Below are 23,931 nucleotides of genomic sequence, written 5' to 3'. Positions count from 1 at the left end.
AAAAAGTCATTATCTCAGTAAATTAGAATACTTTATAACACCAGCTTGAAAAATGATTTTAAAATCCGAAATATTGGCCTCCTGAAATGTATGTTCAGTAAATGCCCTCAATACTTGGTCGGGCTCCTTTTGCATCAATTACTGCATCAATGCGGCGTGGCATGGAGGCGATCAGCCTGTGGCACTGCTGAGGTGTTATGGAAGCCCAGGTTGCTTTGATAGCAGCCTTCAGCTCGACAGCATTGTTGGGTCTGGTGTCTCATCTTCCTCTTGACAATACTCCATAGATTCTCTATGGGGTTAAGGTCAGGCAAGTTTGATGGCCAATCAAGCACAGTGATACTGTTGTGTGTAAACCAGGTATTGGTACTTTTGGCAGTGTGGACAGGGGCCAAGTCCTGCTGGAGAGTGAAATTTCCATCTCCAAAAAGCTTGTCAGCAGAGGGAAGCGTGAAGTGCTCTAAAATTTCCTGGTAGACGGCTGCGCTGACTTTGGTCTTGATAAAACACAGTGGACCTCCACCAGCAGATGACATGGCTCCCCAAACCATCACTGATTGTGGAAACTTCGCACTAGTCCTCAAGCAGCTTGGATTGTGGCCTCTCCACTCTTCCTCCAGACTCGGGGACCTTGATTTCCAAATGAAATGCAAAATTTACTTTCATCTGAAAACAACACCTCGGACCACTGAGTAACAGTCCAGGTCTTTTTCTCCTTGGCCCAGGTAAGACGCTTCTGGCGTTGTCTATTGGAAATGAGTGTCTTGACACAAGGAATGCGACACTTGTAGCCCATGTCCTGGATACATCTGTATGTGGTGGCTCTTGAAGCAAAGACTCCAGCAGCAGTCCACTCCTTGTGAATCTCTCCCAAATTTTTGAATGGCCTTTTATCAACAATCCTTTCAAGGCTGCGGTTATCCCGGTCGCTTGTGCACCTTTTTAGACCACACTCTTTCCTTCAACTCAACTTTCCATTAATATGCTTGGATACAGCACTCTGTGAACAGCCAGCTTCTTTAGGAATGACCTTTTCTTTTGTGGCTTACCCTACTTGTGGAGTGTGTCAATGTCTGCCTTCTGGACATCTGTCACGTCAGCAGTCTTGCCCATGATTGTGGGGCCTAATGAAATAGACTAAGGGACCTTTTTAAACACTTAGGAAGCCTTTGCAGGTGTTTTTTGTTAATTATTTTAATTTACTGAGATAATGACTTTTGTGTTTTCGTTGGCTGTAATCCATAATCAGCAACATTAACAGAAATAAACACTTGAAATAGATCACTCCGTTTGTAATAACTCTATATAATATACAGTGGGTACGGAAAGTATTCAGACCCCTTTAAATTTTTCACTCTTTGTTTCATTGCAGCTATTTGGTAAATTCTAAAAAGTTCATTTTTTTTCTCATTAAAGTCCACTCTGCACCCCATCTTGACTGAAAAAAAAACAAATGTAGAAATTTTTGCAAATTTATTAAAAAAGAAAAACTGAAATATCACATGGTCATAAGTATTCAGACCCTTTGCTCAGTATTGAGTAGAAGCACTCTTTTAAGCTAGTACAGCCATGAGTCTTCTTGGGAATGATGCAACAAGTTTTTCACACCTGGATTTGGGGATCCTCTGCCATTCTTCCTTGCAGATCCTCTCCAGTTCCGTCAGGTTGGATGGTGAACATTGGTGGACAGCCATTTTCAGGTCTCTCCAGAGATGCTCAATTGGGTTTAGGTCAGGGCTCTGACTGGGCCAGTCAAAATGTTCTTAGGCCACTCCTTTGTTATTTTAGCTGTGTGCTTAGGGTCATTGTCTTGTTGGAAGGTGAACCTTCGGCCAAGTCTGAGGTCCAGAGCACTCTGGAAGAGGTTTTCATCCAAGATATCTCTGTACTTGGCCGCATTCATGTTTCCTTCAATTGCAACCAGTCGTCCTGTCCCTGCAGCTGAAAAATATCCCCATAGCATGATGCTGCCACCACCATGTTTCATTGTTGGGATTGTATTGGGCAGGTGATGAGCAGTGTCTGGTTTTCTCCACACATACCGCTTAGAATTATCACCAAAAAGTTCTATCTTTGTCTTATCAGACCAGAGAATCTTATTTCTCATAGTCTGGGAGTCCTTCATATGTTTTTGAGCAAACTCTATAAGGGCTTTCATGTGTCTTGCACTGAGGAGAGGCTTCCGTTGGGCCACTCTGCCATAAAGCCCTTACTGGTGGAGGGCTGCAGTGATAGTTAACTTTGTGGAACTTTCTCCCATCTCCCTACTGCATCTCTGGAGCTCAGCCACAGTGATCTTGGGGTTCTTCTTTACCTCTCTCACCAAGGCTCTTCTCCCACGATTGCTCAGTTTGGCTGGACGGCCAGGTCTAGGAAGACTTCTGGTGGTCCCAAACTTCTTCCATTTAAGGATTACAGAGGCCACTGTGCTCTTAGGAACCTTGAGTAATGCAGAAATTCTTTTGTAACCTTGGCCAGATCTGTGCCTTGTCACAATTCTGTCTCTGAGCTCCTTGGACAGTTCCTTTTGAGCTCATGATTCTCATTTGGTCTAACATGCACTGTTAGCTGTGGGGTCTTATATAGACAGGTGTGCGCCTTTCCAAATCAAGTCCTATCAGTTTAATTAAACACAGCTTGACTCCAGTGAAGGAGTAGAACCATCTGAAGGAGGATCACAAGGAAATGGACAGCATGTGGCTTAAATAGGAGTGTCTGAGCAAAGGGTCTGAATAGTTATGACCATGTAATATTTCAGTTTTTCTTTTTTAATAAATTTGTAAAAATTTCTACATTTCTGTTTTTTTTTCAGTCAAGATGGGGTGCAGAGTGTACTTTAATGAGAAAAAAAATGAACTTTTTAGAATTTACCAAATGGCTGCAATGAAACGAAGAGTGAAAAATTTAAAGGGGTCTAAATACTTTCCGTACCCACTGTATGAGTTTCACTTTTTGTATTGAAAAACTGAATTAAATTAACTTTTTGATGATATTCTAATTTAGTGAGAAGCACGTGTATATACCATGAGGCATATCTGGTCCTATTTAATGTATCAGTGTATTTTTATATCTATATATCAGGGTTAACTAGGGCTTTCGAGGGACAGCCACCAGTAAGTGGAAGTATATACTTAACAAAAAAGTCTGAAACAACTGAAAATATATCTTATATTCTATGTTCTTCAAAGTAGCCCCTTTTGCTTTGATGACTGCTTTTGGCATTCTCTTGATGAGCTTCAAGAGGTAGTCACCGGAAATGGTCTTCCAACAATCTTGAAGGAGTTCCCAGAGATGCTTAGCTCTTGTTCGCCCTTTTGCCTTCACTCTGCGGTCCAGCTCACCCCAAACCATCTCGATTGGGTTCAGGTCTGGTGACTGTGGAGGCCAGGTCATCTGGCATAGCACCCCATCACTCTCCTTCTTGGTCAAATAGCCCTTACACAGCCTGGAGGTGTGTTTGGGGTCATTGTCCTGTTGAAAAATAAATGATGGTCCAACTAAACGCAAACCGGATGGAATAGCATGCTGCTGCAAGATGCTGTGGTAGCCATGCTGGTTCAGTATGCCTTCAATTTTGAATAAATCCCCAACAGTGTCACCAGCAAAGCACCATCACACCTCCTCCATGCTTCACAGTGGGAACCAGGCATGTAGAGTCCATCCGTTCACCTTTTCTGCATCGCACAAAGACACAGTGGTTGGAACCAAAGATCTCAAATTTGGACTCATCAGACCAAAGCACAGATTTCCACTGGTCTACTGTCCATTCCTTGTGTTCTTTAGCCCAAACAAGTCTCTTCTGCTTGTTGCCTGTCCTTAGCAGTGGTTTCCCAGCAGCTATTTTACCATGAAGGCCTGCTGCACAAAGTCTCCTCTTAACAGTTGTTGAAGAGATGTGTCTGCTGCTAGAACTCTGTGTGGCATTGACCTGGTCTCTAATCTGAGCTGCTGTTAACCTGCGATTTCTGAGGCTGGTGACTCGGATAAACTTATCCTCAGAAGCAGAGGTGACTCTTGGTCTTCCTTTCCTGGGGCGGTCCTCATGTGAGCCAGTTTCTTTGTAGCGCTTGATGGTTTTTGCAACTGCACTTGGGGACACTTTCAAAGTTTGCCCAATTTTTTGCACTGACTGACCTTAATTTCTTAAAGTAATGATGGCCACTTGTTTTTCTTTACTTAGCTGCTTTTTTGTTGCTATAATACAAATTCTAACAGTCTATTCAGTAGGACTATCAGCTGTGTATCCACCAGACTTCTGCACAACACAACTGATGGTCCCAACCTCATTTATAAGGCAAGAAATCCCACTTATTAAACCTGACAGGGCACACCTGTGAAGTGAAAACCATTTCCGGTGACTACCTCTTGAAGCTCATCAAGAGAATGCCAAGAGTGAGCAAAGCAGTCATCAAAGCAAAAGGTGGCTACTTTGAAGAACCTAGAATATAAGACATATTTTCAGTTGTTTCACACTTTTTTGTTAAGTATATAATTCCACATGTGTTAATTCATAGTTTTGATGCCTTCAGTGTGAATGTCCAATTTTTATGGTCATGAAAATACAGAAAAATCTTTAAATGAGTGTGGTTGTGTGTATGTGTGTGTGTATATATATATAATATATATATATATATATATATATATATATATATATATATATATATATATATATATATATATATATACACATACATACATACATACTTTTTTTTTTCCTTTTCAGATTGATGGGCCCAATTACAGCTATTGCTGTGGAACCTGTGATTTCTACCTATGCCACTGTGTATAGGGTAATAAAGTGGTTAAGGACGTGACTTAACTGACATTGTGCAGTGAGTCTGTTTTCCTCATAGTGACGGATATTTCTTGTTGCAAAAACAATGATATTATTTTTCACGTTAAACCTTTCTTTAAACTTTTTGAAACAATTTTTATTAGTTCGATCATACAACATACAAGCCTCTGATTGCTCAGATGATGCACTGTACTACTGTAGTGCCGTGTATTATCACTGCCTGTCAGTGTAATACTAACAGCCCCATACACATGATAAGTGTTGGCTGAACGGTCATTTGGCAGACGGTTATCTCTTCCGACTCCCCCATACACACAATTATTCCAGCTTTCCTGCGGTCTATATGAGAGTGCCACCTCCAGACTCTTCTAGCAGAGGATTATCTACAGGAATAACAAACAGATTAGCCTCTGAAATTCAGGATGCCAGATTCTTCTCTGCCCTGACATCATCTGTCGGGAGGCCCCCAAATACATTATCAAGTCCACCAAACCCCCGAAATCAGTGCTTTCATGCAACTTTAATCTAATTATTATCTATTATTATAGCACCATTTATTCCATGGCGCTTTGCATGTGAAAAGGGGTATACATAGCAAATACACTTAAAATAATCTTGAACAAAGCGAATCAGCGACTGGTACAGGAGGAGAGCGAACCCTGCCTGCGAGGGCTCACAATCTACAAGGGAGGGGTGGGGGTAGAGCTGGTCGTGCAGCGGTATGGTGGAGCGTTGGTTACTGCAGATTGTATGCTTGTCGGAAGAGGTGGGTCGTCAGGTTCCTTTTGAAGGTTTCCACGGTAGGCGAGAGTCTGATATGTTGGGGTAGAGAGTTCCATAGTAGGTGGGATGCACGGGAGAAATCATGTATATGATTGTGGGAGGAGGAGATAAGAGGGGAGTAGAGAAGGAGATCTTGTGAGGATCAGAGGTTTCGCACAGGTAAGTACCGGGAGACTAGGTCACAGATGTATGGGCAGTCATTAACTTTGATGGATAGGTCAGATGGGGCGTTGAGTGAGGTGGGGGAAAGATGATGAATTCAGTTTTTCCATGTTAAGCTTTAGAAATCTGGCGGAGAAGAAGGATGAAATAGCGGACAGACATTGTCGGATTCTGGTTAGTAAGGAGGAGGTATCGGGTCCAGAGAGGTAGATCTGTGTGTCATCAGCATAGAGGTGATACTGAAAGCTGTGAGACTCTATGAGCTGTCCCAGGCCAAAGGTGTAGATGGAGAAGAGCAGGGGTCCTAGAACTGAACCTTGGGGGACACCGACAGATAGAGGGTGAGATGAGGAGGTGGTGTGTGAGTGGGAGACGTTGAATGTCCTGTCTGTTAGGTATGAAGAGATCCAGGATAGGACCAAGTCTGTGATGCCAAGAGAAGAGAGAGTCTATAGTAAGAGGTAATGGTCTTTTAACATCCCCATAATGTGTATGGGGATGTTAAAAGGTAATTTGTTGGATGTTTCCTCTGGCCTGGCCTAATAGACTTTCGTACATTGCAGGCCCAGACACCATTATTAGGCATTTAAGTATCAGAATAACTAGGCAGCCCCATAATATCAAGTATTTCGGGGAAATGGGGCATTTAGCCGAACTCTATCAAGCCTTCTGAGATGCCATGTTTGCTTTTGACGGCAACAAGTGGTTAAACTGGCAGGGTTTTTCTTGTTGCAGCCGCACCTGTGCCATCCCTGCCGTGTCATCTATGTTCTGTGCCCAATTTCTCTTAAAACAAATGTTTAAAATTGTTTTAAAAATAAGAAAATGTGTCTTATGCTTTTTTTTCTTTTTGCAATTATTTTAGTGCCAGTTTTCTTTTGAAACATCTTAATTTCTTCTTTTTTTCTGGTGTTTTTCTTCTAAGGCCATAAATAAACCCTATAAAACAATGTAAATGGATACTTTGGGGTCAAATAATTTCTGCCTGTGGTGTTTGTGCAAACAAAAAAGCTTTTATAAAAGCCTCAAACTTCTTTGTGTGAATCAGACATGAGATCTAACTTGATAGAAGATTACAGTCTGGGGAAGACGGGAAACATTCATATAGACGACCGGTGGTGATGTAGTCAGTGACGGACTCTGGCCAAATATGTTTCTAGAACCAAAGTTAACCCCTTCGCAACCCTGGGATTTTCCATTTTTGCATTTTCCTTTTTTGCTCCCCTTGTTCCCAGAGCCATAGCGTTTTTACTTTTTGGTCAATATGGCTGTGTGAGGGCTTATTTTTTGTGGGACGAGTTGTACTTTTGAACGACATTACTGGTTTTACCATATCGTGTACGGGAAAACGGGAAAAAAATTGTGCAGTGAAATTGCAAATTGTGAAAAGTGCAATACCACAGATTTTTTTTTTTTGTTGTTTTTTTTTACCACGTTCACTGAATGCTAAAACGGACCGGCCATTCTTATTCTCCAGGTCATTACGAGTTAGTTGACATCAAACATATATAGGTTCTTTTTTATTTAAGTCGTGAAAAAAATTCCAAAGTTTGCTAAAAAAAAAAAAAAAAATGGCGCCATATTCTAAGACCTGTAGCATATCCATTTTTTGGGATCTGGGGCCGGGTGAGGGCTTATTTTTGCGTGCCGAGCTGAAGTTTTTATTGATACCATTTTGGGGTAGATCCGATGTTTTGATCGTCCGTTATTGCATTTTATTGCAATGTTGCGGCAACCAAAAAACTTAATTCTGGCGTTTTGAAATTTTTTCTCGTTATGCCGTTTACCGATCGGATTAATTCTTTTTTTATATTGATAGATCGGGCGATTGTGAACGTGGTGATACCAAATATGTGTATGTGTTTTTTTTTATTATTATTATTTTATTTTGAATGGGGCGAAAGGGGGGTGATTTAAACTCTATTTTTTTTTCTTTTTCACTTTTTGCTTCCTTCTATAGTCTCCATAGGAGACTAGAAGCAGCACTTGTCTGATCGCCTCTGCTACACAGAGGTGATGAACAGATCACCTCTATGTAACAGAAATGGTCCTGTGCTATGAGCGCCGACCACTAAGTGGCGCTCATAGCGATCAGCATATGACAACCACTGGGGTCTGCTGCAGACCCAGGGTTGTCATGCCCACGCATCGGTGACCCGCGATCACGTGACGGGGTCACCGATGGGCGGGGTAAGTGATGCGCTTCCGGCGCGGTGATGTTAAATGCCGCTGTCAGAGATTGACAGCGGCATTTAACATGTTAACAGCCGCGGGTGGATCGCGATTCCACCCGCGGCTGTTGCAGGCACAGGTCAGCTGAACAGGGGGTGACAGCCTGGTGCATACTAATACGTCACAGGCTGTAAAGGGGTTAAAGATGTCGTCCTCATCATGAAGTAGTTATTTCTCAAGTCATGTGTAATGAATATATCCTGCAGTATTACTAATGCCGATTATAGTGGATACCAGTGTAATGGAAGACGAGTCTATGAGAAACGTGTTCAGCTACAGACTCCAAGGAAGAAACTGCTTGTTGTCTGTGGCCTAAAATATATAGGTTTTATTACTAGATGTAAAGAAGGAAACTAAATACTGTAAAATAATAAATCTCCTCATTGTCTCCAGTAATTGTATTATTACACAGGATTTTTATGATGTTACATCTTCTCATCTTCTTCTCATTCAGGTCTCTACAATATCGGATCCTCTCAGTGAAGATCTTCTGGATAAAAGAATTTTCCTGATTTACCCATCAACTATGGATATGGACAGAGACAAGATGGCGGAGAGGATATTCCACCTCACCCTAGAGATCCTCTTCCAGCTTACTGGAGAGGTGAGAGATTCTGATGACGTCACATTACATCATTCTTATCTATGGGAATAACAGATGGACAGAACTGGAGAGGTGAGGACTCTGGAAATGTCTGGAGGGAGATTTATTAATGTGTCTCTCCATAACCAGGATTACACAGTCGTGAAGAAGACCTCTAGTGAGCGCTGTCAGGACCCTGTGTCTGAGGGATGGGGAAGACCCCTGAGCCCAATCACGGGGCCGCCACCTCACCCCCTGATACATGAGGACATCAATGACCAGAAGATCCTAGAACTCGCCTACAAGATGATTGAGCTGCTGACTGGAGAGGTGACACTGCTGGGAATACTGGGACATTATACAGTAACGCTATGAAAGGATCAGGGGGATGACTGTATCATTGTATGTGTCAGGTTCCTATGAGGTGTCAGGATGTCGCTGTCTATTTCTCCATGGAGGAGTGGGAGTATTTAGAAGGACACAAAGATCTGTACAAGGACGTCATGATGGAGGTTCCCCAGCCCCTCACATCACCAGGTAATAGACAGGACTAAATACACATGGCCTATAATTATCTGTATGTAAAGAATGAATTCAGTCCCTGTATGTGTTTCCTCCAGATCTATCCAGTAAGAGGACAACACCAGAGAGATGTCCCCGTCCTCTTCTTCCACAGGACTGTAAACAAGAAGATCCCAATGTTCCTCAGGATCTTCAGGTAGATGAAGAGGTGGTGTCATGAGATCTCCACTATGATGTGTAGACGGCTGTGAAGGTCTTGTGCTCAGTCTTGTTTTATCCACCAGTATTATATGTTTTATACTTGTGTAATGAGAACGGTGGAGATGGCAGGATTAGAGCTGATCATAGATGGGACTTCTCCATCTGTCTGTGACTTTTACAATATTTGTTTCAGGGTGAAGATCTGACCCTTATTAATACTACAGAGACATATGTGAGGGGTGAGGAGCGGTGTAAAGACGAGATTCCTACATATGACCACCCAGGTGAGTAGTGACCACTAAATGTAGAGAAGTCACCGATTATTCTCAGTCACCGGCTGTGGCTGCTTTATCGGTGGTGTAGTCCGGCTGTATCACAATCGTCTGTTCACCATTTTACCTCTGGACCACAACATTCTCTTCCACCCAAAAATTTTCAAATGACTTTTGGTATTGAAAGCCCTTTTCTATAGAACTTACAACCTGGAAGATCCACCTGCACTCTGGGATCAGAAGACACTGACCGTTACCCGCCCAGATCTGTAATTTACAAAGCCAAATGACAGCGTATGTAGAATGTGCTGACAAAAGTTAGAAAATCACTTGAAGAAAAATTATGATGGGCTTTTCAGAGAAAGTGAAGGGTAATGATGCTGTTGGCTTTCTAGAATCCTGATATCTTATAGGATGAATCTACCTTCTCTCCCTTCTGTGCTGCTGAATGTCCTCATATGGCCCCTACAAGACCAGGTCCAGTCTTTCCGTGAGGGCCAAGTGTGAATTTCTGTATAATAACAGCAGAGTTTCCCTTTATCCTGAGTTTTCAATTTCTTTTAAATCCAACTAACTTCAAACAGGATCACGATTAACTATGCAAAAAACATTACACCTGTGCCATGATATATCTCTAAGCTAAATTTAAGACTCCTCAGCTCTGCACTATTATAAAAAGTTCTCTTTAAATGTCTAATATTTCTTCTTGAAACTCATCTGATAGAATATTGTCCCTTATGATAGTTTAGATTACCAAGTTCCACCGAGCCCTCTACTCTTTCCAGAGAGGTTTCACCACTAATTACTTATTTTTTACCGATGAAGACTAGTGATGAGCGAGCATATTCGCAAGTACTCAGTACTCGCCCGAGCATCTCAGTACTCGAGATGCTCAGAGCTCGCCGAGTACTTGCGAGATGCTCGGGCGGATGCTTGGGTCCCCTCCCTGCATGTTTGGTGCTCTTTAGAGCGCGAAACAACATGCAGGCATTGCCTGCCACTCACTGTAATGCCGCAGCCATGTTGGTTGTGGCATTACACTGATTAGCTGGCTGTACGGCGTCATCAGGTCTATATCAGTGTAGTGTAGTGTAGGGAGAAAAAAAGTACATTACACATATCCATCTTAACAAACAGTCCTTCTGAGGACTAATCCATCTGCAGAGATATCAGGCAGGCAGTGTATATAGCAGACTGCAGTGCTTATAGCACAAGAGGCTCCATTCCAGTTCTGACTTCTGCTGCTATTAGATATTTCTAGAAATAGACCCAGGTCTCAGGGGCCAGGAATAATTTTTTGGGGGGGATCTTAATCCATTTTTCTGCGCCGTTTGCTTGTTGGCACTGCAGAATACAGCCAAATCCTTTCCATATTACAGTGCTAAAAATCCAGCTATTTAAAACTGTGGTTTGTCTGTGACACGTATCACATATAATTGCGCTGAAAATACTGCCATTTTTGGCCTCCATTCAAATTTTTTTTTCAGTGTGTCAGCAAAGTTTTTGACACCGGTTTGCTGTTCAAAATAGTTACCTACAGGCCAGGTATTTAAAACTGTGTTTTCTCTGTCACACGGATTACATATAACTTCGCTCCAAATTCAGCCATATGTAGTGAGCGTGGAAGATATTGTCCTCCATTTAAAATGGACAAGGCGCGTGGCAAGGGACGGGGAACTGGACGTAAGGGTGATGGTGCATGCAGAGGCCAAGGCCGTGGGCAAGCTGAAATTGTGCCACAACAAACACCCACATCTTGTTACCAGACCTTCCTGTCCCAATTCCTAGGGGACCGCAGCACACCACTATTGAACCCAGAGCAGTGTCAAAAGGTTGTTGGTTGGATAGCGGATAATGCTTCCAGTCACTTAGCCACCACCACCACGCTGTCTTCCACATGGTCAAGACTCAGTAGCCGTGAGTCTGGACCGCATATTCCTCACACTGATCCTCCTTCCTCCCACCATGCCGAGTGCCCGGAGACAACTGATCCCACATTTGGACACTCCGAAGAGCGGTTCACTTTTCCATTTATAGATTCGGGCCTCTCGCCCGGTCCACTTGAAGCGGGGCAAGTGGAGATTGCAGGTAGCGATGCCCAAATATTTGAAGTATTTTTGTTTTTGGTTATTTATCTTGCTTTATATACAAGTCATTACCCTGGAAAGGATGTTCCCTAACATATTTCCCAGGAAAATCCATTTTGTTTTTGTATGTTTTATTGTGAGTCTGTAAAAGTGGCTTAATACCTCTGACAACGTTGTTGACAGAAGTAACCTGGGAGTCAGAAATGCTTCCAGGGGTCTTCCCCATGCTGTTCCCATGTCATTTGAGCACTTTTCCCATCGATTTGAGCAATTCTTAGGCCCTCTTTTGACAGTCGGGGGAGCCGCCTGAAAAATGCTCGAGTTTCCCATAGACTTACATTGGACTCATCGCTCGGGTCGAGCATCCGAGTATTCCAATGTGCTCAACCCGAGCAACCGAGCATTTTAGTGCTTGCCCATCACTAATGAAGACTGTTGAGTTTGATCATTTCAGTAAATGTGTTATTGTCTATAGTCACAGTTTTTGACTGCCAGACGTAGTAGTAGTTCTAGTAGTAGTAGTTGTAGTTCTAGTAGTTCTAGTAGTAGTAGTAGTAGTAGTAGTAGTAGTTGTAGTAGTAGTTCTATGTGTTTATTGTCCGTTTGGTGGTTCAATAAAGTATTGCCACACTGTTTACTCTCACCCTGCGTTCTCTGAGTAGTATTATGCCCGGGTCTTCACAGTTTCTTATTAGACAGTGAACTGTCATTGTCTTGGTGAATAATTCCATATTTTTACATAACTTGCTATTTTTACAGCGAGTTTAAGTAGAAATGTTCAAAAAATATAAAATTCAAGGATATATTTTGTTCAAAAATAATAATTCGTTTTATTCTTGGCAGATGACTGTACCAGGAGATCAGAGGGACAGCTGGTATCTTCAATTTTTCAATCAGATGTTTTTGAGATCCCACAGGATACAATTGAAGTGAATGCCATTACTCCAGATATACCATCATCCCCTCACAGCAAAGATCTGTCATCTGGTCCTTTGAAACGGGTCCTATCTTCTGATTCATTACCAACTACTAAGGAAAATCAAAGTCACAAAAAGGCATTAAAAATCAAATTGCTCGTAAAGCAAAGAAGCCATTTTCACATTCAGAACATGGGAATAATTTTCCCCTGGAAAAGTGTTTTCTTAAACATCAAAAAATTCATAAAGCAAAAAAAGGATTTTCTTGCTGCAAATGTGGGAAATGTTTTAAACAGATATCAGATCTAATTAGGCATGAGAGTATTCACACAGGTGAGAAGCCTTATTCATGTTCAGAATGTGGGAAGTGTTTTAGCCACAAATCAAATTTTGTTAAGCACCAAATAACTCACACAGGGCAGCAGCCTTTTTCCTGTTCAGAATGTGGGAAATGTTTTAGCCAGAAATCAAATCTTTTTAGGCATGAGAGTATTCACACAGGTGAGAAGCCTTATTCATGTTCAGAATGTGAAAAATGTTTTAGCCAGAAATCAGATTTTGTTAGGCATGAGAGTATTCACACAGGTGAGAAGCCTTATTCATGTTCAGAATGTGGGAAACGTTTTAACGATAAAGCATATTTTGTTAAGCACCAGCGAACTCACACAGGGCAGAAGCCTTTTTCATGTTCAGAATGTGGGAAATGTTTTAACCACAAATCAGATTTTGCTAAGCACCTGAGAACTCACACAGGGGAGAAGCCTTTTTTCTGTTCAGAATGTGGGAAATGTTTTAACGATAAATCATATTTTGTTAAGCACCAGCGAACTCACACAGGGCAGAAGCCTTTTTCATGTTCAGAATGTGGGAAATGTTTTTACGATAAATCATATTTTGTTAAGCACCAGCGAACTCACACAGGGCAGAAGCCTTTTCCATGTTCAGAATGTGAGAAATGTTTTTACGATCAATCAGGTCTTGTTAAGCACCAGCGAACTCACACAGGGCAGAAGCCTTTTCCATGTTCAGAATGTGAGAAATGTTTTTACGATCAATCAGGTCTTGTTAAGCACCAGCGAACTCACACAGGGCAGAAGCCTTTTCCATGTTCAGAATGTGAGAAATGTTTTTACGATCAATCAGGTCTTGTTAAGCACCAGCGAACTCACACAGGGGAGAAGCCTTTTTCGTGTTCAGAATGTGGAAAATGTTTTAACCAGAAATCAGATTTGGTTAAGCACCAGAGAACTCACACAGGGCAGAAGCCTTTTTCATGTTCAGAATGTGGGAAATGTTTTAACCGCAAATCAGATTTTGCTAAGCACCTGAGAACTCACACAGGGGAGAAGCCTTTTTTCTGTTCAGAATGTGGGAAATGTTTTAACGATAAATCATATTTTGTTAAGCACCAGCGAACTCACACAGGGCAGAAGCCTTTTTCATGTTCAGAATGTGGGAAATGTTTTTACGATAAATCATATTTTGTTAAGCACCAGCGAACTCACACAGGGCAGAAGCCTTTTCCATGTTCAGAATGTGAGAAATGTTTTTACGATCAATCAGGTCTTGTTAAGCACCAGCGAACTCACACAGGGGAGAAGCCTTTTCCATGTTCAGAATGTGAGAAATGTTTTTACGATCAATCAGGTCTTGTTAAGCACCAGCGAACTCACACAGGGCAGAAGCCTTTTCCATGTTCAGAATGTGAGAAATGTTTTTACGATCAATCAGGTCTTGTTAAGCACCAGCGAACTCACACAGGGGAGAAGCCTTTTTCGTGTTCAGAATGTGGAAAATGTTTTAACCAGAAATCAGATTTGGTTAAGCACCAGCGAACTCACACAGGGGAGAAGCCTTTTTCCTGTTCAGAATGTGGAAAATGTTTTAACCGCAAATCAGATTTTGCTAAGCACCTGAGAACTCACACAGGGGAGAAGCCTTTTTCATGTTCAGAATGTGGGAAATGTTTTTACGATAAATCATATTTTGTTAAGCACCAGCGAACTCACACAGGGCAGAAGCCTTTTCCATGTTCAGAATGTGAGAAATGTTTTTACGATCAATCAGGTCTTGTTAAGCACCAGCGAACTCACACAGGGCAGAAGCCTTTTCCATGTTCAGAATGTGAGAAATGTTTTTACGATCAATCAGGTCTTGTTAAGCACCAGCGAACTCACACAGGGCAGAAGCCTTTTCCATGTTCAGAATGTGAGAAATGTTTTTACGATCAATCAGGTCTTGTTAAGCACCAGCGAACTCACACAGGGGAGAAGCCTTTTTCGTGTTCAGAATGTGGAAAATGTTTTAACCAGAAATCAGATTTGGTTAAGCACCAGAGAACTCACACAGGGCAGAAGCCTTTTTCATGTTCAGAATGTGGGAAATGTTTTAACCGCAAATCAGATTTTGCTAAGCACCTGAGAACTCACACAGGGGAGAAGCCTTTTTTCTGTTCAGAATGTGGGAAATGTTTTAACGATAAATCATATTTTGTTAAGCACCAGCGAACTCACACAGGGCAGAAGCCTTTTTCATGTTCAGAATGTGGGAAATGTTTTTACGATAAATCATATTTTGTTAAGCACCAGCGAACTCACACAGGGCAGAAGCCTTTTCCATGTTCAGAATGTGAGAAATGTTTTTACGATCAATCAGGTCTTGTTAAGCACCAGCGAACTCACACAGGGGAGAAGCCTTTTCCATGTTCAGAATGTGAGAAATGTTTTTACGATCAATCAGGTCTTGTTAAGCACCAGCGAACTCACACAGGGCAGAAGCCTTTTCCATGTTCAGAATGTGAGAAATGTTTTTACGATCAATCAGGTCTTGTTAAGCACCAGCGAACTCACACAGGGGAGAAGCCTTTTTCGTGTTCAGAATGTGGAAAATGTTTTAACCAGAAATCAGATTTGGTTAAGCACCAGCGAACTCACACAGGGGAGAAGCCTTTTTCCTGTTCAGAATGTGGAAAATGTTTTAACCGCAAATCAGATTTTGCTAAGCACCTGAGAACTCACACAGGGGAGAAGCCTTTTTTCTGTTCAGAATGTGGGAAATGTTTTAACGATAAATCATATTTTGTTAAGCACCAGCGAACTCACACAGGGCAGAAGCCTTTTTCATGTTCAGAATGTGGGAAATGTTTGTACAATAAATCATATTTTGTTAAGCACCAGTGAACTCACACAGGGCAGAAGCCTTTTCCATGTTCAGAATGTGAGGAAATGTTTTTACGATCAATCAGGTCTTGTTAAGCACCAGCGAACTCACACAGGGCAGAAGCCTTTTCCATGTTCAGAATGTGAGAAATGTTTTTACGATCAATCAGGTCTTGTTAAGCACCAGCGAACTCACACAGGGCAGAAGCCTTTTTCGTGTTCAGAATGTGGAAAATGTTTTAACCAGAAATCAGATTTGGTTAAGCACCAGAGAACTCACACAGGGCAGCAGCCTTTTTCCTGTTCAGAATGTGGGAAATGTTTTAACGGTAAATCAGATTTTGTTAAGCATCAGCGAACTCACACAGGGGAGAAGCCTTATTCATGTTTAGAATGTGGGAAATGTTTTAGCCAGAAATCAAATTTTGTAATTCACCAGAGAACCCACACAGGAGAGAAGCCTTTTTTCTGTTCAGAATGTGGGAAATGTTTTAGTCACAAATCAGATTTGGTTAAGCACCATAGAACTGACACAGGGGTGAGGCCTTTTTCCTGTTCAGAATGTGGAAAATGTTTTTTGAAGAAATCATCTCTTTTTAATCACCAAAGAATTCACACAGGGGAGAAGCCTTTTTCATGTTCTTAAGGTGTGAAATGTTTTACACAGAAATCAACTCATAATAAACATCAGAGAAGTCACACAGGGGTGAAGCCCCTTTCATGTTCAGAATGTTGGAATTGTTTTAACTGAAAATTGTATCTTAAAGGAGTTGTCCATTACTAGGACAGTCTCTCGTCATTCCTCATGTTTGACCTCGTTAAAATAAAAACACTCATAATAACTTTCCATGTCAGCACCATTCTAGTAGTGTTGAGATTCGCATTCCCGGGGCTCATGTGAGGTCGTTAAATCACACAAGCCCTGCCTTCAATCAGCTTCACTGTCGCCGCTTTCGGATTTGTTGAACACCAACAGGAAGCCAGGGCTGCAGCTGCTCTCCGACTTCCTCTTAATGTTCAATTTGTTCGAAGGTGGGGACAGTTACACCAGCACTGATTGGGTGCAAGGCTCTCAACAACCTCACTTGAGCCTCGGAAATGCAAATGCTGACAGCGCTGGATTGGGAAGTTTGTGTAATTTGTTTTTATTTTAGCAGGATCAAACATTAGGAATGAGAAGGGGTTGTGAAAGTAGTGGAGAACCCATTTAAACATCAAAAAATCCCACATAGAGATTAGTCATTATCATACCTAGAGTGTGAAAAGTGATTTTCTGGAAAATCCTATTTTGTTGACCATCCAAAACAACTCCGATGGGAGAGAAACTATATATGTTATTGACAAACTGTACAAAAACAGATAGCAGACAGTTGTATATTTAAAACTGACTGTATTTTTGGACTATAAGACACACACTTTTAGCAAGAAAATAATCTTGCTAATAAGTGAGTGCGTCTTGTAGACTGGAGTCAGATTCCTGTGACAGAGGAGAATAATATGACAGTGTCCTTCCTGATCACTGAAAGAACTGCTCTCTCTCCTGCAGCTCCACACTTTTCTAACTGATTGGTGCTGAGCAGGAAAAGAAGCCACCGGGACCTGCACAGAGGCTGCACGTTCTGTGTGAGCAGCTGAAGAACCTTCCACCCGAATAGCTCAAAGACCTTTCAGATCATGGAATCAATCACATGACCTTGAAGGAACTACAAAATGGGGTCATGTATATACAGTGTATGTGTATGCAAATGTGCATATTTAGTAAAGCTGTATATATATGTGTTCATACAGTGGCATGTAAAAGTTTGGGAACCCCTGGTCAAAATTACTGTCATTGAGAACAGTTAAGCGAGTTGAAGAGTAAATGATCTCTGAAATGCCTAAAGTTAAATATGACACATTTCCTTTGTATTTTAGACAAAAGAAAAAAATATATTGTCATTTTTTACATTTTAAAAATTACAAAAAGGAAAATGGGACGGTGCAAAAGTTTTTAGGCATCCTTTGAGATTTGTGTGCTTAGATAACTTTGACCAAGGTTTCAGACCTTAACCCCTTAACAACATATGACGTACTAATACGCGTCTGTGCCCTGGGACTTAAGAGCCAGACCCGTATTAGTACGTCATGGCGATCGCGCGCGCACACAGGCTGTTCGGGCGCGATCGCCGCCGGGTGTCAGCTGATTGTCACAGCTGACACCCGATACTATGTGCAGGGAGCGATCCTGCACCGCTCCCAGCACATTAACCCCCGCGATGCTGCGATCGAAGTCGATCGCAGCATTGCGGGGGCAAGGGGAGGTGATCGCAGATACTCACCTCCTCTTCCGGCCTCCAGCGCTGTCTGACGCGGCTTCCCGGGTGTTGCCATGATGACCCGATGTCGTCATGACAACATCCGGGTCACCAGACAAGCAGGAAGATTGTTTGGACATGCGCAGTGCATCTCCAAACAATCTTCTCCCTGTCCAGCGCTGACAGCCTGCATGGCACAGGGATGGTGCTGCATTCCTGTGCCATGCAGGCGATCAGAGAAAAAAAGTGAAAGTCCCATAGTGGGACAAAGTAATAAAGTATATAAACTTTCAGAAAGTGAAAAAAAAAAAAAAAAAATAATAATAATCCACCAAAAATAAAAATATAATGTACCCATCAATAAATATTATTATAAAAAAAACAATAAAAGTACACATATTTGGTATCGCCGCGTATGGAACAACCTGACCTACTAGTCCCACTAGTTAACCCCTTCAGTGAACACGGTAAAAAAAATTTTAAAAAAACGAAGCAAAAAACAATGCTTTATCACCATACCGCCAAACAAAAAATGGAATAACACGCGATCAAAAAGACAACTATAAATAAAAATAGTACTGCTGAAAACGTCATCTCGTCCCGCAAAAAAACAAACCGACATACAGCTCCATCAGCCGAAAAATAAAAAAGTTATAGCTCTCAGAATAAAGCTATGCTAAAAAATAATTTTTTCTATAAAAATGCTTTTATTATGTAAAAGTGCAAAACATAGAAAAACTATATAAATGTGGTACCGCTGTAAACGTACTGACCCGAAGAATAAAGCTGCCTTATCAATTTTACCACACGCAGAACAGAATTTAAAAAAAAAAAAAACAATTCCTGAATTGTTGGTTTTTGTTTATTCTGCCTCCCAAAAATCGGAATAGAAAGCGATCAAAAAATGTCATGTGCCTGAAAATGGCACCAATAACAATGTCAACTCATCCCGCAAAAAACGAGCCGTCACATGACTGTCTGCCAATATCAGGAATAATTATAGCTCTCAAAATATGGCGATGCAAAAACTAGATTTTACAAAAAATGCGTCTTTTAGTGTGTGACAGCTGTCAGTCATAAAAACCCCATAAGATTCTGGTATTGCTGTAATCACACCGACCCGAAGAATAAAGTCGTCTAATCACTTATACCGCACGAGGAACGGCGTCAAAAATAAACTCTCGGGTTAGGGTTGGGCTAGGGTTAGGGCTGGGTTTGGGGTTAGGGTTGTGATGGGGTTGGGATTTTTTTCAAAAGTAAGAAAAAAAGATGACGATATGGCGACTAGTGTTGAGCGCAAGTGCTCGCTACTTGAGTTTGCATCGGGTGCTCTAGTATGCATTGAGTATCGTGGGTATTTGAGTGACATGCTCGAGTCTCCGCCCCATATGCTCTGAGGCCAAAAAAACTTTACGGGGATTGCCTGCCATGCACGAGCGATCCCCGCATGTTTTTTTTTTGGGTGTCTAATAACCGTGAAACATGCGGAGCAGGGACTCTAGCATGTCACTCGAGCACACGCTGTACATGGTGCATACCTGAGTACCCGATGCAAACTCAAGTAGCGAGCACTTGCGCTCAAGACTAATGACAACTTATTCAATATGATGACCTAATGTTATCAAATTCTGTGTCGTACCTCTGGGTTCAAAATGTTCACTATACACCTTAATAAAATCCTTGAGGGGTATAGTTTCCAAAATGGGGTCACTTGTGGGGGAGCTCCACTGTTTAGGCACATCACGGGCTCTCCAAACGCGACACAAATTGATTCATAAAAATGAAAAAGTGTTTTTTTTTCACTTTTTCATTTTTACAAATCAATTTGTGAAGCACCTGGGGGTTCCAAGTGCTCACTATGCATCTAGATAGGTGCCTTAGGGGGTCTAGTTTCCAAAATGGGGTCACTTGTGGGGGAGCTCCAATGTTTGGGCACACAGGGGCTCTCCAAACACAACATGGTGTCCGCTAACAATTTGAGCCGACAATTTGTTAGCGGATACCATGTTGCATTTGGAGAGTCCCTGTGTGCCCAAACGTTGGAGCTCCCCCACAAGTGACCCCATTTTGGAAACTAGAGCCCCCAAGGCACCTATCTAGATGCATAGTGAGCACTTGGAACCCCTAGGTGCTTCACAAATTGATTAGTAAAAATGAAAAAAAAAAACACGGCAACATGGCGTCCGCTAATTATTCAAGCAAATTGAGCTTCAAGAGGTAGTCACCGGAAATGGTTTTCACTTCACAGGTGTGCCCTATCAGGTTTAATAAGTGGGATTTCTTGCCTTATAAATGGGTTTGGGACCATCAGTTGTGTTGTGCAGAAGTCTGGTGGATACACAGCTGATAGTCCTACTGAATAGACTGTTAGAATTTGTATTATGGCAAGAAAAAAGCAGCTAAGTAAAGAAAAACGAATGGCCATTATTACTTTAAGAAATGAAGGTCAGTCAGTCTGAAAAATTGGGAAAACTTTGAAAGTGTCCCCAAGTGCAGTTGCAAAAACCATCAAGCGCTACAAAGAAACTGGGTCACATGAGGACCGCCCCAGGAAAGGAAGACCAAGAGTCACCTCTGCTTCTGAGGATAAGTTTATCCAAGTCACCAGCCTCAGAAATCGCAGGTTAACAGCAGCTCAGATCAGAGACCAGGTCAATGCCACACAGAGTTCTAGCAACAGACACATCTCTTCAACAACTCTTAAGAGGAAATTTTGTGCAGCAGTCCTTCATGGTAAAATAGCTGCTAGGAAACCACTGCTAAGGACAGGCAACAAGCAAAAGAGACTTGTTTGGGCTTAAGAACACAAGGAATGGACATTAGACCAGTGGAAATCTGTGCTTTGGTCTGATGAGTCCAAATTTGAGATCTTTGGTTCCAACCACCGTGTCTTTGTGCGATGCAGAAAAGATGAACGGATGGTCTCTACATGCCTGGTTCCCACCGTGAAGCATGGAGGAGGAGGTGTTATGGTGTGGGGGTGCTTTGCTGGTGACACTGTTGGGAATTTATTCAAAATTGAAGGCATACTGAACCAGCATGGCTACCACAGCATCTTGCAGCGGCATACTATTCCATCCGGTTTGCGTTTAGTTGGACCATAATTTATTTTTCAACAGGACAATGACCCCAAACACCTCCAGGCTGTGTAAGAGCTATTTGACCTAGAAGGAGAGTGATGGGGTGCTACGCCAGATGACCTGGCCTCCACAGTCACCAGACCTGAACCCAATCGAGATGGTTTGGAGTGAGCTGGACCGCAGAGTGAAGGCAAAAGGGCCAACAAGTGCTAAGCATCTCTGGGAACTCCTTCAAGATTGTTGGAAGACCATTTCCGGTGACTACCTCTTGAAGCTCATCAAGAGAATGCCAAGAGTGTGCCAAGCAGTCATCAAAGCAAAAGGTGGCTACTTTGAAGAACCTAGAATATAAGACATATTTTCAGTGGTTTCACACTTTTTTGTTAAGTATATAATTCCACATGTGTTAATTCATAGTTTTGATGCCTTCAGTGTGAATGTACAATTTTCATAGTCATGAAAATATAGAAAAATCTTTAAATGAGAAGGTGTGTCCAAACTTTTGGTCTGTACTGTATGTGTGCTATAAATATTCTTGCTATGAAGCTATATGTGAATAAAACACATGGTGCAGAGAAACACTAACAAAAGATTTATTACTTTGCTATTCTACAATACTTTATTAGAGTCACGAGAGTCATTGGGTGCTTTCATCCGCTGGCCTGGATTTCTTTTTGAAAGACTACACAGGCCGGAACTCATCCCACTGAACGCCCGTACTCCTTCCCCATGGGCAGAACACTACTCAGACAACACAGGGTAGGGGTATCACACTCCGATAAGACTTTATTGGGTCACCAACATTTAACAACATATATTACATAGTAATAGTGGAAGTGACAGTCTTTCCCTTTGACTGGCTTGCCGTGGATTTGAACCTCCATGATTTCGGGGCAACCAGGGCCAACTGCTACAACCAGCAGCACCCCTCTTTTGGCAGACACCCACAGAGAGGAAGTAGCGGCAAGCTTAGGAAACTAACCAAGCTAGGAGACCGAATTGTCCCAAACTGGGTCATCTAAACTAATTCATGAGGTCAGTATTGGGCAGTGGAGCAGTTTTGTAATCCACCAACTGGAAAGATGGTCCCCAGGCTGAAGTCCTGTAGAATCACACCGGTGACAGGAGTAAGCCCCTTTTTATAACCCTCAGACCCATTTCAGGGCATTGTCTTGTATGATTGTTGGGAGATAGTCATGGCTGTTCTCTCATTGTTCAATTGTTTAATTAGACTGCTTAATCATCCTCTCAAATGATGCAGACTAGTTCACCTCCGGGGACTGATACAATCCGTAATCAGCAGACCTTTCACAAATTAGCATACAAATAGGGGCATTGGACAGTCTCACATGAAACAATTGTGGTTCCAGGCAAAATGTGTTTGATCTGCGCTGCTGATGAAGATTCCAGGACGCAAATGTGTTCTTAATGAAATGTATAGGTTAAAAGTCAACGCGTTTCAAAGTCATACACAACTTTTTCCTCAGGACATAACCTAATAGGTAACATGTATAACTTGAGCTGTTTTATATGCGGTCTTTTTGGAGAAAAAAAAACACCAAACAGGGACACATGATGTGTCAATTTCATATGTAAGTCCATGAAAAAGAGGTCGGTTGAAGTATTAAAGACAGAAAAATATTGAATATATTAATTGCATTAAAACATAATATCGTATATTAATAAAAACAACTGAAAAAGAAATGTTCATACCATTTGAGTAAAAAAAAAAAAAAATTGTATGTATGTATTCCTAAATGAGGTGCGAACTGGTGCTCAATTGATTTATTGGAGTATGAATGTGGTTTAACAGTGCTGTATGCCACCCAAGAGTTTGATGAGAATTGAGCTGCAAAATTAGTTCCCTATGAAAGGAAAAAAATGGGGAAATGATATCCCAATATATCCCAATGGTTTATAGTTAGTATCCAACAATATTTGCCACAATTCTATGTGATATTAGAAAATTAATTATTAAAAAAGAGAATATAATGTTAACCAGTAGGTGGGGAGAAATAATGAGTGTGTGCTTAGTGGTTTTCGAACGCGGTTTTTCTGGTGCTCCAAATAGAGCTCGTGATGATTACCAAAGGAGAGCTTCTAGTGTGGGAGCTGAATGGCATATCCGACAAAAGGAAACGTCAGATACGCCTGATGATTAGATGAGTTAGGGGAGAAGGTGCACTCTAAAGTAAGTCGATACACACTTTGGTTTAACCACTTTAAAGCACATGACGTACTAATACGCGTCTGTGCCCTGGGCTTTAAGAGCCTGACCCGTATTAGTACGTCATCACGATCGCGCGCGCTCACAGGCTGTGCGGGCGCGATCGCCGCCGGGTGTTAGCTGATTGTCACAGCTGACACCCGGTGCTATGTGCAGGGAGCGGTCCCGCACCGCTCCCAGCACATTAACCCCCGCAATGCTGCGATCGAAGTCTATCGCAGCATTGCGGTGGCAAGGGGAGGTGATCGGTATACTCACCTCTTCCGGCCTCCAGCGCTGTCTGCCGGGGCTTCCCGGGTGTTGCCATGTCGACTCGATGTCGTCATGACAACATCCGGGTCACCAGACAGCAGGAAGATTGTTTGGACATGCGCAGTGCATCTCCAAACTATCTTCTCCCTGTCCACGCTGACTGCCTGCATGGCACAGGGATGGTGCTCCATTCCTGTGCCATGCAGGCGATCAGAATAAAAAAAAGTGAAAGTCCCATAGTGGGACAAAGTAAAAAAACTCCCAGAAAGTGAAAAACAAAAATAAAAAAATAAATTGTAAAAATATTTAAAAAATAAAAATAATCCACTAAAAATAAAAATATAATGTACCCATCAATAAATATTA

General features: G+C 41.9%; 1 protein-coding gene across 1 annotated transcript in view; it reads left to right on the top strand.

Moving 5' to 3' along the window:
- The window catches only part of LOC141217349 (uncharacterized), a 28,106-nt gene extending 5,622 nt beyond the window's left edge, over window positions 1-22,484 (top strand). The window contains exons 2-4 of the mRNA XM_073665775.1: window positions 12,672-15,293; window positions 15,516-15,582; window positions 22,457-22,484. Coding sequence (XP_073521876.1) covers window positions 12,672-15,293; window positions 15,516-15,582; window positions 22,457-22,484 — 2,717 coding nt within the window. The remainder of the gene's footprint in view (window positions 1-12,671; window positions 15,294-15,515; window positions 15,583-22,456) is intronic.
- The last annotated feature ends 1,447 nt before the right edge of the window (window positions 22,485-23,931 follow it).

Source organism: Phyllobates terribilis, unplaced genomic scaffold, assembly GCF_046119375.1.
Source record: "Phyllobates terribilis strain yellow unplaced genomic scaffold, ASM4611937v1 Scaffold_238__1_contigs__length_3037890, whole genome shotgun sequence".
In the NCBI taxonomy this organism is placed as follows: domain Eukaryota; kingdom Metazoa; phylum Chordata; class Amphibia; order Anura; family Dendrobatidae; genus Phyllobates; species Phyllobates terribilis.
This window is presented reverse-complemented; position numbering and strand designations above follow the sequence as displayed.